This window comes from Pleurodeles waltl, chromosome 1_1 (genome assembly GCF_031143425.1).
Source record: "Pleurodeles waltl isolate 20211129_DDA chromosome 1_1, aPleWal1.hap1.20221129, whole genome shotgun sequence".
In the NCBI taxonomy this organism is placed as follows: domain Eukaryota; kingdom Metazoa; phylum Chordata; class Amphibia; order Caudata; family Salamandridae; genus Pleurodeles; species Pleurodeles waltl.
In genome coordinates this window covers 535,613,980-535,631,951 of record NC_090436.1, presented here as the reverse complement: position 1 = coordinate 535,631,951, position 17,972 = coordinate 535,613,980, and the positions used below count along the sequence as shown (strand labels likewise).

Here is a 17,972-nt window from a genome sequence, read left to right as displayed (position 1 = left end):
CGTGCATGTGTTTTCAGGAAGCATTACTCCTTCCTTGACGAGTCGGGCCGGCTCCGCGGACAATGACACGACGTAGATTCCTCCTGCTTCTTTTTTTAGCATCCCCTCTTGGGAATACCGGAGAGATCGAAGTCGATACAAGAGGTGGGTGTGACGTGGGCCCTGGCTTTCGTAGATGTGACGTGGAAGCGTTCATTAGCATCCAGCCCTGCAGGGGTGTTGTGGTGCTATCCAGTCCGGAGAGGAGCTGTGTGTGAGGAGGAGGGGACCGGCGCCTGTGCTCTTACAGTATCTGTTCACATAGCAACAAGGAGAGGCGGCCAGGAGGAGAGCAGGCGCTGCGCGTCCGGCACTGTACATTTCTCGAGAGCACAGCCTGCCATGGAAGGGGGGTCCCGGAGGCTGCATTCGGTGGCCCTGGCCCTGCTCTGTTGCTGCTGCTGTTCCACACAAGTCTCCAGGGCAAGCAAGCAGTATGTCAACGAGTGGGCAGCGGAGATCCCCGAGGGGCCAGAGGCAGCGCGCGCAATCGCCCAGGATTTGGGCTACGACCTCCTGGGACAGGTACAGTGTACTTTCACCACTCTTCTAACTTTAGTCACATAGGCGTCATAATGTCTTCGAGGGGTGCAAGCAGCTCGTCGTAGTATTTTAAATTGAACTTGGCAGCTGGTTTCTGATAACATTTCATCTCCACCAAACACCATTTATACAGCTGTGCATTAACTCACAGGTTAGGCATGTGCGGGCAGTCCACTAGTCACAGGTTGAAATGCCTAGGAGTGAACTCAGCCATTCATTATACTGGGATTGATCTGGACCATTGACTTAGCATAATTAATATTATGCCTGACATCCATAGTGCCTCGAAGCTGCTGGCCCATAGCAGTAACCACTATATTGAATGAAGGAATACATGCATTAATGCAGTCTTTATTCAGCACATCTCTGAAAATCAAGTCACTTCAGTGCTAATTTAATAACCACACTTAGTTTTTTCCCCCCATTCAGTGAAATAACAGCCTACACTGATTTCCATCGTTGCGTCTCCAGACCCCCTCCCCGCCCCCCCCCCCCCCCCACACACACAGACAATGCTCACATAATAATAAAGCGTGTTATTGCCGTGAGCTCGCCTGTCTTAGGGCAGCCCTGTGCGTCTTGGCTTCCAGGAGCCAAGCGTCAGGGCTGAGGCAGGGACACGGGTGTGTTTGCTCTTCTGCCGGCGTTAGAGGCAGGATGTTGTGTTCGCTCTTGCAACATGGCAGATGGTGTCTGATAACGAGTACAGTGCAGCACTATGGTCTCCCCGGCTCGCGCACTGCCTTGTCACACAGGTGGCAAGTGCCTGTCCGGCGCCGTCAGAATTCTGTATAATCAGTCTGATCAGCATTGTAAAATAGTATTCCACTTCCTGTTAAAGACACAACACTGTCCTTTAAAAACGTGCCCAAATAGAATGTGCTCTGTTGTGATAGTGGAATTTAAGGTGTACACACTGCAAACTGATTGGCATCTAGGGCGATAAAGTTTGAAAACTACAGGGCGGGCACAGGAAGTCTTTTACCTGTGATCACGAAATGTATTCCAGTGGTGAAGTTAAGATTAGAACATTTGATTCAAACACCAACAATATGGTAAGCACATCATATCTCTGCTGGCCTTGCTGTACACTAATAGAGCGAAAAACGCGCAATTCATCTCTGATATTTATACTGAATGTAGAAAAAAATATATGAGCTAATTCCTATTAAACATGCTCAGAATGAACTCGGCCCTTGTGTATGTAGCCCACGACTCTCGCAGGGCCTGGAAGTTTGGCATGATGTCTTCATGCAACTGCTACAAACTGGTAGGGTTGTGTTTTTCATTTTCCTAATCTGATTAGTGCCCCAGTATGGTGGAAATTGTTTTTCTCCCCTTCTAGTGACTCATGATCATTTTTAGATATCCTGACACGACTCGGTTGCTCTATAGAACAGCTTGTGCGTTTACACCAAGAGCCTCAGTTCTGGGAAAGAGAATAACGTCATTAGAGCCCGCAAATGTGTCACTGGAGCTTCAGTGAATACGTCAGCCTTAATGCGCGCCCTTTCCGTGCTCGGAGGCTGCACGAGCGAACAAAGACCTCTGGTGGGCTGAGTGCAGTGAGGAGTGTTGGATACCACGGCCTGATTAGCAGAACCACTCCAGAAGCGTAGGGCATTGGACTTGTACGCCTATAATGGAATTAGTAAAAGGACTCTTGTAAATAGCCGAGGGACACATCCCAGAGGTGAAAGTGAGGGTAAATCATAGCGGGCACAATCGGTGCCAGGCAGAAGCGTAGATGGAGTGAGAATTAAATGGAGAGAGAAGAGGAGAGGTCAAATGAACCACTGAGTCCTTGATATTGTTCTGCATCGGCAGCGTTTCTCCTATGAAGACTTCTGGTTAGTGAATTCCTTTTAAATATGTTTAGACAATCTGCAATGGAGAAACCATTGCTGCCTCAGTCCATAGAAGCAGGTGCTATTCTAACACCCCCTCCCGCGTCAATGTGCTGCTTTAGCTCTATGAAGACCTTAGGACTTGTTCGAACTTCCACAGCCTATGATGCGTCCAAAAGAACAAATCAAGGTTCGGAGCCACCGGAAGTTCCTGCGCCCCTGGGGCCTTGCAGGATTCTGACGTTAGCAAAGTGCAGGTGAGTCGCTGATGTGCGTCAGCGCCTCAGCATCTGCCCTGCGAATTCGAAATACTAGGACAGTGCCGTTTTCTTTCCAGTGCATTACATGTGTAAAATGTTCTTTTGCTTCAGAAACCCGTTTTCTAGGCAGGGGGGAGTTTGTTTCTAAACATTATTTCTATTTTTAATAACAATGAAATTCATCGAACACCTTACAGTCGACACTCGGCTGGGGCTGATCCTTGGCTCCAGATAAAATAACTCATAACAGGATGGATGTAATGAGTTGGAAAAGGGTTCGACCACATTTAGTTAAACAAGAGATACTAAGGGCACGTCAAACACCAACGATTTACGACTTGGACGCCAGCATGCGCCCAGTGTTAAAACCAATCTTGTAAAGTCCTGCCACATGGTCTCGCATTTAGAAGTGTAGTCAATGTAGAAAAAAATGAACGATTAATAGACAATTGCTCTTGTCATCTCAGGTTCCATGCCACAGATTTTCTTCAGTTGTGGACAGTCCAGTGTATGAGGGTCTACAGCAAAATCTGCAAATCTAACCAACTAAACTAACACTTCCCAATTGTACTGAGGTTCCAATCAACACCTCACCTCGGAAAAAGTGTCACTTAAAAAGGTAAATAAAGACATAAAAGAGGAAATCAATAGAATTATTTGAGAGTAACAGAACAGTAAGTATTTGGCTGCTAACAATGAGGTTCAAGTGAGAGTGGGTCACCTAGAAGCACAAAAACAGCGCAGGACATTTGAAAGCTAGCAGGCACAGTAATCCGTAATCCTCCAACCCAAGGGCACTCTACACTCCCGACCTCACACGGCTGGAAATGCCTCGATGCACATCGAGAAATATAAATCAATAGAATATATTTGTCTGTGTTGCCCCCTATTCAACAGTTAGACGACATTAAAGGAATGTTTTTAAATAACTACATTGTATTAAATGCAGAAGGCTCAATAGAATTATCACATTAGAGATTATGAACAAGGCTAGTGTTTTTTTACAAACCCTTTACAAGGATGTGTTTAAACTCACAAGCAAACATCCAAAATACTACTTATTCAGCAACGATCATCACATACCCATTAGTTATCTAAACCAAAAACAACGTAAGGACAAATATTAACGACAAAGAAAGCATTAACAAATGCCATATTGTAACCCGGGTGCTATATCATGGACGATTAATAACGATTTATAAATATTTAGATCGAACAAGATTAGGTGCCGTGAGGCAACAGCAGTAGGGTGCCCTGATAACAATGTCGGATGAAGTGGCATTAAGACCTCCATCTAATCTCACAAACCCTGCAAAATGCTGCATTAAAGCATTTTTAGTAATTATTGTAATAGCTTTTTTTATCAAGAGCGTCATGTCAAACTTCTGCATTTGTGAGTATTGTAATTACTCATGTCAATTTAATGATTCTCAATTTACTGGCTTCCGTAAGAACGAGTGGACTTTGTGAGCAGTCGAACTCGTGACCTGACACAACTGCAGCTGTCAATGGCGAGCGTTGCACTAAACCTGAGCCTCCCTGCTGCATCCACATGCAGTACGACCCTAACAGCACTAAGGGGACATCACACGTTACACATTTAAGTACTGGAATTTTCACATTTTGTAAAATTACTTTAAACCTAAGTGTCACTCATAGTACAGTGCTTTAGTTAATTTTAATTTCATTGATGCCGTTTATGAACATGGTCACCCATAAGATTTCGTTAACTAAAACCTTTGATATATTCTATGGTGTACTTTGCTTCCCAAATGCTTCATTAAAGTGCACATGCAGCTGCCGTGCAGTTTTTGACTCAGGACTTAAAACAATGAATGACAACGTCACGCGAAGAATTTGTATTTCTTGGTGGTTACATTAATGGATTTAGGTATTAATGCTGCTGCAACTAAATACCGAGGCATAATACGATAAATTCCTACTAATCCCTGCATTTTGATGTAGTGTGTGGACTTTGCATCACGTCCTGCTGGTGAAGCACCAGGAGGCATCTTCTGATCTCTCACATCTGGAGCATATCAAAGGGGCTATACAGTGAATGGTGTCAGAGAAGGTTTCAGACCAGTCATCATTGGCTAAAGAGCACTGCATTCTTTTTATGTCTTGCCTAATGCGTGCATTGTTACTTGCATGCGATATTGCATTGTATATAACAAGGGACTCAGAGCCCACCCGTTGCTTACCATTCATTGGCTTCATTGTCTCTCTTACTTACTTCTTCCTAATTGGTCAGGCACTGGCTTCACTTCCTCTTCTTTTGTGTGGTGCATGGACCAAGTATTGATTGCTTCATCTTAATTAGTTTTCTTTTGCTGCTTCAGTGGTGAATAAAGAACCATTTTTAGGTTTCACCTGCACTTGTGCTTGCGCTCATGCTTGCAAAATCTTTTCTTATTAAATTTTTTTTAAAAGGGGCTTGGAACCAGCCCCTTACTTACCTGAACTTACTATTGCCTTACTCCAACATTGCTCTGATTTACGCGCTTCGGATTGGCCAGCATGTCGTCTTCACGTCAATTTCTGTAGTTGTCTTCTTCTTCTTTGCTGATATTGCCGTCGAGTTGCCTGTGGACCTAGTACTCCTTCCAGGCACTTCCTATTGGACACTTCCAGTGTCTTTCCTGCTAGCTGCGACTCTGAAGGAACTTCTTTTTTCTTCCTGCATACCATCTTCTTACGTCCCTGACGTCTTCTTTCTTCAATGTCTTCTTCTCTGTCTTCTTTCTTTGTTGCCGTCTGTCTTCTTTTTTTCTTTCTTCATGCCGTCTTCTGTCTTCTTTTTTCGCTGTCTTCTTTCTTCTTTACTGAATGCCTTCTTCTGTCTTCACTGTTGCCCATCTTCTTTTTTTTATTTCTGCATGCAGTCTTCTGTCTTCGGAGTCTTTTTTACTGCATGCCGTCTTCTGTCTTCACTGTCTTCTTGCTTCATTCCTGCACGCTGACTTCTGCCTTCGGCGTATTCTTTCTTCTTTACTGCATACTGTCTTCTGTCTTCTCTGTCTACTTTCTTCTTTATCACATGCCTTCGCTCGCATCATCTGTCTTCTCTCTTCTGTCATCGCTCTTGTCTTCTGTTTTCTGTCCCCCATACCATTTCTGTCTTCTTTCTTTGAAGCCACAGCCAGTAGGTTTCGCTGGCATTTTCTTGTGTAGCTGGCAGTTGGTTATTTTGTATTGCTCCCAGCCAGTGAGATAAAGGAAAGATAGGTTTTGGCACTGTGGGCCATTTAGACTTAACCAAGGGGACCAGCTGTCACCTAGCACACTTGCACACCACAAAGGCCTTGCCTGACACACTCACAAAGGATTTGTCACTACTCTTTTTTACTGCATGCCTTCTTCTGTCTTCACTGTCGCCCGTCTTCTTTTTTATTTCTGCATGCAGTTTTCTGTCTTCAGTGTCTTCTTTCATATTTACTGCACACAGTCTTCTGTTTTTGCTGTCTTATTGATTAATTCCTGCATGACATCTTCTGTCCTCTGTCTTCGGTGTCTTCTTTCTTCTTTACTGCATACTGTCTTCTGTCTTCTCTGTCTACTTTCTTCTTTACCACATACCTTCTTCTGTCTTTGCTCTCATCATCTGTCCTCGCTCTTCTGTCTTCGCTCTTGTCTTCTGTTTTCTGTCCCGCATACCATTTCTGTCTTCTTTCTTTGAAGCCACAACCAGTAGGTTTTGCTGCAGTCTTTTTTCTATCTAACTGGCTTAAAAATATTAGAAAAATGTTATAATAATGTTTGTTTTACAGAATATAAAACAAACATTATCACAACATTTTTCAAATATATTTAAGCCAGTTAGATAGAAAAAAACAAAGGCAAAACCTGTTGGCATTACCAATGCTTGTTCTTTTTCTTTCTTCTTCCTGTCGTGTTGGCTCTTGTGTCTCACCACTCTGTGTCTGTGTTGCTTCTTCCCTCCCACTCACCATTGTCCATGTTTCATGCCTTAAAATCTCCAACCTCCATTATTTGTGCTGCTTGCTTAATTAAATCCCTTCCCCGGTGGTCCATGAGGCTTGCAACTCCTTTCCTCCCCCCATTTTCCAGGTTGCTTTTAACTCCCTCCCGCTCCCATTGTCTGTGTTGATTTTAGGCCCCTCCCTCCCCCTGTTGTCCGGATTGCTTTGAGCCCCCTCACCCCCCAATTTCCATGTTGCCATTAAACCCCCGTTGTCCCCCATTGACTGTGTTGTATTTAAATCCCCTCCCACACTGTCCGTGTTGCTTTTAATTCCCTCTTCTCCCTGTTGTCCTTGTTGCTATTAAGCTCCCCCCATTGTCTGTGTTCTTTCAACCACTCCCACCCCTTTGTACATGTCGCTTTTAACCCCGCCCACCCCATTTTGTTCATGTTCCTTTTAACCCCTCCACTCTCCCTTGTCTGTGTTACTTTTAATCTTCTCCACCACCCACCATAAATAAAAAAAACACTATGAAGAGGCCAGCTCTGGCTGTGTCATTGCATTTTTTAAACCATCCTCTTGCCTACCACTACCCCACACATTTTCAGTGTGGCACATTTCCTTCCACACTCCCTGCCCTTTTCTATGTTGCTCACCTCTACCTGTTATGAAAAAAATACAAGACTCAGCCAGTGCTGGCCATTTCGTAGTTCTTTTTTCCAAACTTTTAGTCAAACTGGTCTGTTCATTGCAAGGCAGCTCCTCACTGACACATAATAAATGAGTTGTGACCTAGAAGTATTGTGTACAATTTTGACCTCTGCCTTCAGCATCCTGTTAATGGAAGAAGTGGGGACCGTAGAAGTAGCATCTGTTCTTAACAACCCAGTGAAAAATCTATTCTTAACAACCTAGGGAGAAGCGTGATTAAATTGACATTTTAGAGTCTAGAATTTTGCCACCACAATAAATTGAGTACCCTACCAGAGGGAGATCTGCATTGGACAATTCACTCTTCCTCACACTTGATGAAGTAGGATGTAGTTTAGACACCTGTGCTGGGTATTTTTTTTAGCATTTTAGCAAGCGATACATCAGAAAAAAGGGGCATATGCATGACCTCTTCCTTGCAGCACACTAAGGCAAATACAGTTGAGAGCGCACTGAATAGGCACCCCCCCCCCAATGTATCCTGTGTCACTTGCCAATTCTATCATTGGATGCCAGACCACTGAATTTAAAACAAGCCATTGCTATACATTTTTAGTACATGCCCATGTGGTGCACACTTGCGATTCACCCACGAAGGCCCAAACATACTGTATACACTGTTCAGGTCAACAAAAGAGATATGTATCCACCGCATTATCTTGCTGATTACATTACAATCTCTTACAGTCCTTTTGTGTGGAGACATATCCCTTTACCCATGAATATTGTTGTGGCTGTTGTGGGCCAAAATGGGGAACAAACAGCAGTCTTGGCAAAACTGCTCAGACCAGCCCAGCTTCCTTTGTTTCTTCACATGCTCTATATCTATCCATCCATTATTTCTCTCTTTCCCTCCTCTCTCCATTCTCTCTCGCAGATCGCTTTCCTTTTATTTCTACCTTCGCCTATTCTCTCTTGAAGCCTTCCCATACCATCTGCACTTAACCTCAGGAGTAGGGGAAAGTGACAGAGGCACCAGGAGTGGCACTGGGCTAAAAGCACTGGTAGCAAGGAGTCAAATGGTTCAAGCACACTTCAACAACTCAGTAAAAAGATAGGAAAATAGTGTCAACATGTATTATATTTCAGTGAATCACTTGTGGATGTACGACAGCAAAAGCACCAATGCTACCTTTGTAACAGTTCACTAAGGTAATGGTAAATAGGCCTCAACACCTTTGCAAAATTCGTAGCAATGAATGGGAATTGTAAGAACGAGAAATATTAATTGGGGTGGATGACTGCCATATAAATATAGTCACTGACGTGTTAGGTCCCATCAAATATTTCACTAATTTAAGCCTGTCTCAACCCCTGGTAGCTATGGCACAGAACAGACATGCTTACTTAAAGAGCTTAGAGAGAAGATGCAAAGTGCTTAGAAATTTCAAAACAGTTAAAACGTAATTGACACAACACAGTAAAAGCTCTCACTCCAATTAACAAAACTAGAGAAGCATTTAATAAACAAAATGACACCAAATGACAAAAATCCAATAAGTTAAACCAGAGATATGTTTTGTTTTTAATTAAGTAAAAAAACTGCAAGAAAAAGTAAAGTGCCAATAGTTGGATGTGGGTGAATTGGTCCCAGTGAAAGTCTGGAAGTCAAAAAGTTAAAAAATGTTTCTATGTCCCACTTCAAAAAAGGACGTTGTCACTTTTTAAAAGAAAAATCCAGAAATCTCCTCTATGTTACAACTTAGAATAGGACTTTATGACTTTTTGAGAGATAAAATTGTCCTCACACTGTTGACCACTGAAACTGTAGCTGCCACCAAGAAACTGAAGGCCAGATACCTGAAGGAGGCTGGTCCTCCTGGTCCTCTGGAGGTTTTGAGATTTCTTGCTGGATATTTTTTAAGTGCCAAAGTGGAATGGAACTTAGTCATTTTTTCAGATGAGTTGGGATCTAGAGTGGGGTGAAGCTGAAATCTAATCCAGTTCTGTGGAACTGCTGGTTGGGTACCTTTTCCTGAAGCAATGGAGCTCTGGAGGGAAAGTTTTCAAACTTTATTCTGGTGTCCAAACAGCACCAGGAGTACACTTCTGAGGCCTCCGCAGGACAGGTAGAAACTCTCAGGGTATCAGGCATAGGTGAACAGAAGAGTCTAGTCCTGGTCCAGTTGATGATGGTCAGCTGGACACACCAGTAAAACTGACTCATGCAGCTTGTTGTGTCCCTCTAGCCATACAGGAGGTTAGCCAGGTGACCCTTGGATTCCGCTGCTTTGTCCTGAATACAGATGGGAACAAGTCCAGCCCTTCAGATCCCTTTACATGCCTCAAACAACAGGTTAAGTCCTCTTTCTGTAGTTCCTAAGTCCAGAAAATGTTCTGAAGAGGTGCCTTGGGGGGGGGGGCTACATTTATGCCTGGCACCAGCTAATGGGAGGTGATGCCTCCAAGTTCTTCTCTAACCAACAGGGTAAAACTTTCCAGGGGCACTCCAACCCTCTTTTGTAGCAGTTACCGTTTGCAATACTGCAAACAGTCCCACATTGCACCTTATTACCAAAATCAAAAATGGAAAAAGCATTCCGCCCTTGTGCAGAGCCTGTGCTTCCACCCAGATGTGTGGCCAGGGCAATGAGAAGTCCCCTCTTCTGTTATCACTGAAAAACAGTTGTTGGACTTTTTTGCTTATGCAGGGTCATCCCCAATCTTTTTGCCTCCTGCCTCCTATTTTTTCTGATCTGTCGCTGTTGGCTTTTGAACTCTGAACACTTTACCACTGCTAACCAGTGTTAAAGTGCATATGCTCTCTGTGTAAATTGTATTGTTGATTGGTTTATCCATGATTGGCATATTTGATTTACTAGTAAGTCCCTAGTAAAGTGCACTAGAGGCGCCAGGGCCTGTAAATCAAATACTACTAGTGGGCCTGCAGCACTGGTTATGCCACCCACATAAGTAGTTCTGTAATTATGTCTCAGACCTGCCACTGCAGTGTCTGTGTGTGCAGTTTTAACTGTAAATTCAACTTGGCAAGTGTACCCACTTGCCAGGCCTAAACCTTCCCTTTTCTTACATGTCAGGCACCCCTAACATAGGCCCTAGGTAACCCCAAGGGCAGGGTGCAGTGTATGGTTAAGGTAGGACATATAGTAATGTGTTTTATATGTCCTGACGGTGAAATATTGCTAAATTCGTTGTTCACTGTTGCAAGGCCTGTCCCTCTCATAGGTTAACACGGGGGCTACCTTTAAATCTGATTAAAGTGTAGATTCCCTTTGGGAGTGGATGGACATGTGGAGTTTGGGGTCTCTGAGCTCACAATTTAAAAATACATCTTTTAGTAAAGTTGATTTTAAGATTGTGTTTGAAAATGCCACTTTTAGAAAATGAGCATTTTCTTGCTTATACCATTTCTGTGACTCTGCCTGTTTGTGGATTCCCTGTCTGGGTCAGTTTGACAGTTGGGCTGGTTGCACATCACACTAGACAGTGGCACAAAGGGAGCTGGGGTGTAGTATGCATTTCCTGATGAGCCATCTGTGCTAGGAGGGTGGGGAGGAGTGGTCACTTACACATGAAAGGGCTGTGCCTGTTCTCACACAATGCAGTCTCCGACCCCCTGGTGAGTGTCTGGGGCCTGGCCTGGGCAAGGCAGGATTTCACATTCAAAAGAGACTTTAATTTGAAGTAGGCCTACTTCAAAGGAGAAATTGGGTATAAGAAGGGCACCCAAAACCACAGACTTTAGATCACTTCTTGACATCAAGAGGAATCTCTGCCTGGAGAAGCGCTGAAGAGCTGAGGAGAAGTGCAGCCCTGCCTGTGACTGTGCTTTGTGGAGCTATCCTGCAGTTGCTGCTTCTGCCTGTGCAAGGGGACAAAGACTGGACTTGGTGGTATATTCCTGCTTGAGAAAGGCTCTCCAAGGTCTTGGACTGAGCTTGCCCCCTGTTCTGAAGTCTCAGGGCCATCAAAGACTTCCCTTACCAGCACCTGGACTCTCTGCTGAGACTCCTGCCCTCACAAGTGGTGCCCTATCCAGTTCCTGGGCCCTTGAAAGGAAAATCTGGTGAAAATGAAAGAAAATCGATTTCGGACGACTCCGGACCGACGCCTCTGCGGAATCCAGTTACGCCGCCTGCAACCGACTCCGTGATCCGTGCTGGAATGCAATGACCTTTGCAGGCCTGACACCGCTGCTGCCCCGTGACCGATGCCGCTCGAAGTGCGCGGATTCAATGTTTCGCACAGACTCCGCGATCCCCGACTTCGCGCATCGATTTGTTTTCGCTCTTCACCAAAGGTACTGTGCCTGGGGGTCCGCGTGACTCCATGGCCGGCGCCGCTGGTGTCGGATTGTTGGGAACGACCCCATCACGATGCCATGGTAACACCTCATCGTAGCATTTTGTGTTTCTAAGCGCTATTTTGGGATTTAATCTTGAAAAATTCATAACTTGACTTGTGCATGTCGGATTTTTGTTGTTTTGGTCTTGTTTTGTTTAGATAAATATTTCCTATTTTTCTAAACTGGTGTTGTGTCATTTTGTAGTGTTTTCATTAAGTTACTGTGTGTGTTGGGACAAATACTTTGCACCTAGCACTCTGAAGTTAAGCCTGCTGCTCTGCCAAGCTACCAAGGGGGTAAGGAGGAGTTAGCTGAGGGTGAAACTCTTTTACCCTGACTAGAGTGAGGGTCCTTGCTTGAAAAGGGGGTAACCTGACTGACAACCAAAGACCCCATTTCTAACAAAAGTTCGGAGGTTAGTTTTGCTCTCACTAAGTTTAGTGACAGCCTGACCCTGGGGGCAAAGGCTGGGCATTTCCAGGTGTTACTTGACATTTGCTTGTGACAAGGCAGATCTCTATGAAGTTAATTAAGATCCTGGGCCCACCGCAACTGGTCTTCCTGCCAGGGGAAGAAAACAGCTTCCCACACATGGTCATTCTCCCTGCACAGGAGCAGTTCTCTCACCTCATTAAGGTCAAGTACGTGAAGGACAGCTGCTGGATAGCTAATGTAAGACAGCTCAGAGGAGCTTCAAGCAGAGAAAAAGTAATTTCCAAAAGTTGCTTTTCCTGAATATTTATTAAAAATCCCAAATCACCATTGTATTGGGCTTTTAATAGGGCCTGGATGAAATGTAAATTAGCTTTGCAGCACAATTATGCACCATTCATGGTAAAACTTTATGATGAATGCCCCATTCATGGTAAACATTTACCCCAAACACACAGGAACAACAAAATATAAGCAGCTGTTGTTATGGTGCTTTTGTTTGAATGCGTCCTCATTTCCAAAATGGGCACAAGGACACACTTTACACTAAAATATATGACAAAGTGACAGATTTGCATTTTATGCAAAAGTTTGCTGAAACTTCATGAAATTATACTAAAGCAGTTATGTGAATTTTGCACTCCTGCATGTCTAAGAAGAAAGGTTGAATTATTTTTCGCACTGGTCCAAAACCCAAGAAACAAAATTAATATTTTAACCTTTGCTCTAGGTTTTTCATAGTGCAGTCAGGGCCATTCACAGTGGAAATAGATTTTTAGACCTTGTCACTGTTGGGAAATGGTTACATTAAATTTCTATATGTGCCAATTTTAAGTACTAAGCACCCTACCTTATGGGCTGCAAGGCCTACATAGGAGTGACTTGTTAATATTCAAAAGGAAGATTTTTCCCTTGTCAAAAGAATTATTTTAACAGGTCAGGCTGCAGGAGTAAACTGCATAAGTCAGGCTACAATGGTACGTCTGAAGCCACATGTTCCTTGTCATCCTAGTGAATGGCACTTTAAATTCTGCAGTCCACATGTGACATTTAACTTTCCATGCCATGTGTGTGTTTCTGCACCATGTGCTCTGGCATTAGGGAAGTTAAATATGTCAAACACTCAACAAATTTCATGACTAATAAAGAAAAAAGCACTAGCAAAGCCAACAAGATTAAAAGGTAGCCCCCGTGTTAACCTATGAGAGGGACAGGCCTTGCAACAGTGAACAACGAATTTAGCAATATTTCACCGTCAGGACATATAAAACACATTACTATATGTCCTACCTTAACCATACACTGCACCCTGCCCTTGGGGTTACCTAGGGCCTATGTTAGGGGTGCCTGACATGCCTCATTATGTACCGAGTAAGGGGTAGGAGATAGCAAAACATGGCTGTGGCACTACATCTACTAGATTCACAATTAAAGTTAGTTCCTAGGTATTGATGAAGCAGCTCAAAGTAGAAGGTTGGGGTTGGAATTTTTGTGGAAACAGAGGGCCAGATGTATCAAATGATTTTGCACTCGCAAACGGCGAAATCGGCCGTTTGCGAGTGCAAAATCGTGGTCTGCAATGCATCAAAGGCATTCGCAGACCACAAAATGAAAATCGCAAAAATTGCGATTTTCTGCGTTGCAACCTGGATTTTGCGAATCGCAAATTGCGATTCGCAAAATCCAGGTCGCAAGGCTATTCTGCAAAAAATCGCAAATTGCGATTTTTCGCAGAATGGTATTTTGCACATGCAAAATACCATTGTCTGCAACCAGGTGGTAACCTGGCGCAAAATTTAAAAATGAAGTAAAACTGCATTTTTAAATTTAATGTGTAAAGCACACATGCCCTTTCAGCATGTGTGTACTTTACATTGTAACAACAAAAAAATTGGGGTGCAGGAGAGGGAGCCTTAGGCCCCTAGCACCCTGCCCTTTTGCATTTCCCAAATTGCGATTTCTGGTTCAGAAATCACAATTTAGGAAATGCAAAAAATTTGCAGCTGCGAATGGGGCCAGTATCGCAATTTAAGATTCGGTAATTGCATTTGGGATTTTTAAGAAATCGCAATTACCGAATCGCAAATGTGATACATGGCCCTTTGCGAGTCGGTAATTGTGATTTCTTAAAAATCGCAATTACCGAATCCCAATGGGCCAGAATCATACATCTGGCCCAGAATTCTTAAATATCTGGTTAATTAAAGCAGTCACAGAGCATTGATCACAAGGAGTGTACAAATGTATGTAAATGCTCTGCATAATGGGCATCTAACAAAACCAAGACAGTCCCAGGAGTCACTCTCTGAGTTCCAGAGCACAGGAGGCAGCAGTGTATATAGCAAGGTTCACTCTCCAGGTGACTCAATATAGTAGAGAGAATCCCAAGATATACAGCCAGAAAACATAAAGAAGGATATATACCAAAAAGGTTCAAGAAACACCAATAGTGTGCGAACTGAGTGGCTCAGGAAACTGAAAACATAGTGAGTAATGAGGCACAGGTTGTTTCTCCCTGCCACTTCATAAGGTCCCCTGAAAGTGCACACCCTATCCTGAAGCTAGCTAGAAAGAGTTTGTGTTTGATTCTTTGACTCATATTGCACTGCAGTTCCCTTTTTCTCATTCCCAGCCTCCAGTGACCCATCTTCAACCTCTTCCAACCCAGTTAGATATTCACCCTATTGCTTCTGTTCTGATCTGTTTTTCTGCCTGACAATCTGCAAACAGGTTGCCTTTCTTTTTACTGACCTGGCGTGTCTTAGGTACTCTGACTAAGGGCTTGAATTAGATTTCGGCGGAGAGGTTACTCTGTCACAATGGTGACTGATATCCTGTCTGCCGAAATCTAAATACAGGGATGAAAGACCGATATTCTGTAGTTAATTCAGCATGATTGTGCTTAGTTACTTTAGCACATTAAAACCACCCATAGCTTTTGGTAATGCTTGCTTAGTGTTTTCAGTGAGGTGCCCTGAGTGTAGAGGATTTTGTCCAGACATTGGTCCTGTTCTTGATGTGCTGTAGAGCTGCAGAGCTCAAGCTGTACGTCAATGATGAAGCCCAACAAGGCAGAAAGCAGACTGGGTTTGCTTGTCTCCCTGTTTGGATGGATTTACCTTCCATAGCAGGTTTGGTGGACCTTTCCTATTGGAGCAGGACTAAGACTGATTTGTATGTGGACCGTATGTGCCTCTTGTGGTATAATGATGAAAAAACAGTTCACTGGAATGCGGTCCAAAGTAATGACCAATGTCTGAGATTAATTCAAGTATTCCGCTCAACATTTTTTTCTTCTTTTTCTTTGTCGACTGTGATCACTGCAGTTGTCTGTCTTACTGGCAGCTGTTATTGCTGTTGTTGTCATTGCATTAATTGCAGCTTTGGAGGCTGTCACAATTCCTTGTATGTCTCTGCTGTCCCAGCATTTATGGTTGTTGGTGTTTTGAAAACTGTCATTGCTTCCTTGAACACTGCTGTGGTGGTATATGTTGTTGCCCCTGTGGCCCATGGCATGCTTACTGCATGGCTGCTAGTGTTCCAGGTGTTGTGGCTGTTATACAAGTTGTGGTGGCATCTGCGGTCTTTTCTGCAGTTATGACTATGGTCACTGCAATTATGTCTTTTGTGGTGGTAGCTCTGGTAACTGCATGGTCCCTGTTTTCATTAACGCTGTAGTAAAAGCTTTCTCACTGCTGTGCAGCTGTTTCAGTGTTTTTTGCAGCTCTTGCTGGAGTGGTCGTGATTGTGGCTACAACTGTTGTGGCTACTGTTGTGACTCCTGTTATTGCTGGTGTGGTCCCTGCTGGGCAAAAGTTATTTTAGCTGCTGCGGTGGCAGACCAGGGATGATGCTTTCCCTGCTGATGCTGTGGTTACTGCTGCTGTTCCTAGAATGGCCGTAGGTGTAGAAACTGCTCCGGTCTCTGCTGTGGGTGTTGTGGTTACAGCTGTGGTCACAGCTGTGATTACAGCAGATGATGCTTTTGCGGCAGCCATTGCTTCTGTTTTGGTAGCAGTTGTGAGGACTGCTGTTGCAGGGTCTGTGTCTGCTATCTTGGTTGTTGTGGTGGCATCTACGCTTGGGGCAAAATTATTTGGGCAGCTGTTGTTTTTGATGCTCCTGTTGTTACCACTGCTTTGGTCATATCTGTTTTTTTTGCCTTACTGACCACTGTTGTTCCTATTGCTGTTCCTGCCATGGTGGTGCTAGCTATTGTGGGCTATGCTGTGATCCCTCCTATTTAAACAACTTTGGGTACTGCTTTTATGGACATGGGTGTTGCTGCAGCAGTCCCTGGTGTGCTGTTGTGAAAGCAGTTGTTGCAGCTTTCTCTTTGGTACTGGAAGATTATTTCTATTTCTGGGTTTCAGCTGTATACTCTGCTGTTTTCTCTATCATTGTGAAAGATATGGCTGCTGCTGTGAACCTTGCTGAGGTAACAGATGTGGTTGCTGCTGTTGTCACTTCTGTAGGTAGGTGTTGTCACTGCTGGGGTACAATGCCTATGTTTGCATGTTTTTTTCTATGATTTGGGCTCCTGCAAGAAGCTCAAGATGTTCCTACGCTGTTCTAATGAAGATTCAAGGATGTTAATGAGTGTGCTAAAAATCAAATTATGCTTTTAGCAGGGATACGTAGAATGCAGCAGATAGAAAGCTAAAAGCCTCTTCCAGTATTCTATAATGGTGGTAAATAGGCAATGCCATTTTGGGCCTCATTCACATACTTTGTTTTGGAGTAGGCGTGTCACAGTCCCTACTTCAATTCTGACCTCCACTTGAATTTCCAGGATTAAGACTAATTTGATTAATTAAATACCTTAATGAATCACCCCTTATGTATCCATATATTACACAGAAAAACTCCCTCTCATTAACGTTTTAGTAATAATTAGGTTTGATGTAACTGTTATGGAGTCGACTGTTAATTACAGGAAATGAAATATTTTACTTTCTTCTTGGACATTTGACTTGTTTTATTATAACTTATGACGCCAAAATACCTAAAATTTGTATTATTTGTACTGGATTTCAGTGTTGCAGAGAAGTGATAAAAACCATAGTTGCAATAAAAAAGTAAGTTGAAAAGTAATTTAACAAAATAACATAACTGTGCAATTTAAGAAGTCAACCGAATAATATTTCTATGTTTGGCTGAAGTAGGGAGGGCTTTTTACTACTGCATCATTTTCAATGTTCTACCGGAAAGGGGTTCCACGGTAATGGGCCATTCTGAAAAAACACTTAAGGCAGAGTAAAACATTTTATCAAATGTAATTATCTGTAAGTTAATTTAATTCTTGCAGTTTATGCAGAAAGCCCTCACACAACTATGGGTATACAACAGTATCCAACGAATGGATATTACAACTGGTGTGATGTGATCAATGTGGGTGACATTACTAACCTCCCACAGTATTGTATGATCTCTGGGCATTCACTAAATATATAATACTTGTTGAAGTCCTTGAATTGGAAGGTAGTTGTCATCTTTCAGTCGAGCCTGTTGTTGAAATTTAAGAAGCGTTCTGGATCTGCTCGGGACAATACAGGCATTCAGCAAGTAAATAGAAGGATTGATATTACTGGTAAGAGTGAGACTGTCCAGGTCTAAAGCGCCGAATAAACTAACCAAACATTCAAACACATTTGGTGATACTGGTCATGTGATAATTTTGAAGAAAAAAACATAACTGGTGAATTGCTTATGGTATGTATTAGTAAACTGAAGAAACATGGGACCTGATATTATAATGAATATCAGGAAACATGGTCCAAGGTCAGACAAGCACTTGTACAGCGCGAATGATCTGAAGACTCCGTGGCTGAGGAAATTAATAAGATACAATTAAAACAGTATATAAACAATGTAAACAATAATAAGAGAGATATCAAAGTTTGTGCTT

General features: G+C 43.2%; 1 protein-coding gene across 1 annotated transcript in view; it reads left to right on the top strand.

The window, feature by feature from the left end:
• The first annotated feature begins 229 nt into the window (after positions 1–229).
• Positions 230–17,972, top strand: part of PCSK1 (proprotein convertase subtilisin/kexin type 1) — a 209,557-nt gene continuing 191,814 nt past the window's right edge. Inside the window, exon 1 of the mRNA XM_069225743.1 lies at positions 230–564. Within this exon, the coding sequence (XP_069081844.1) occupies positions 382–564 (183 nt within the window). The 5' untranslated portion in view covers positions 230–381. The remainder of the gene's footprint in view (positions 565–17,972) is intronic.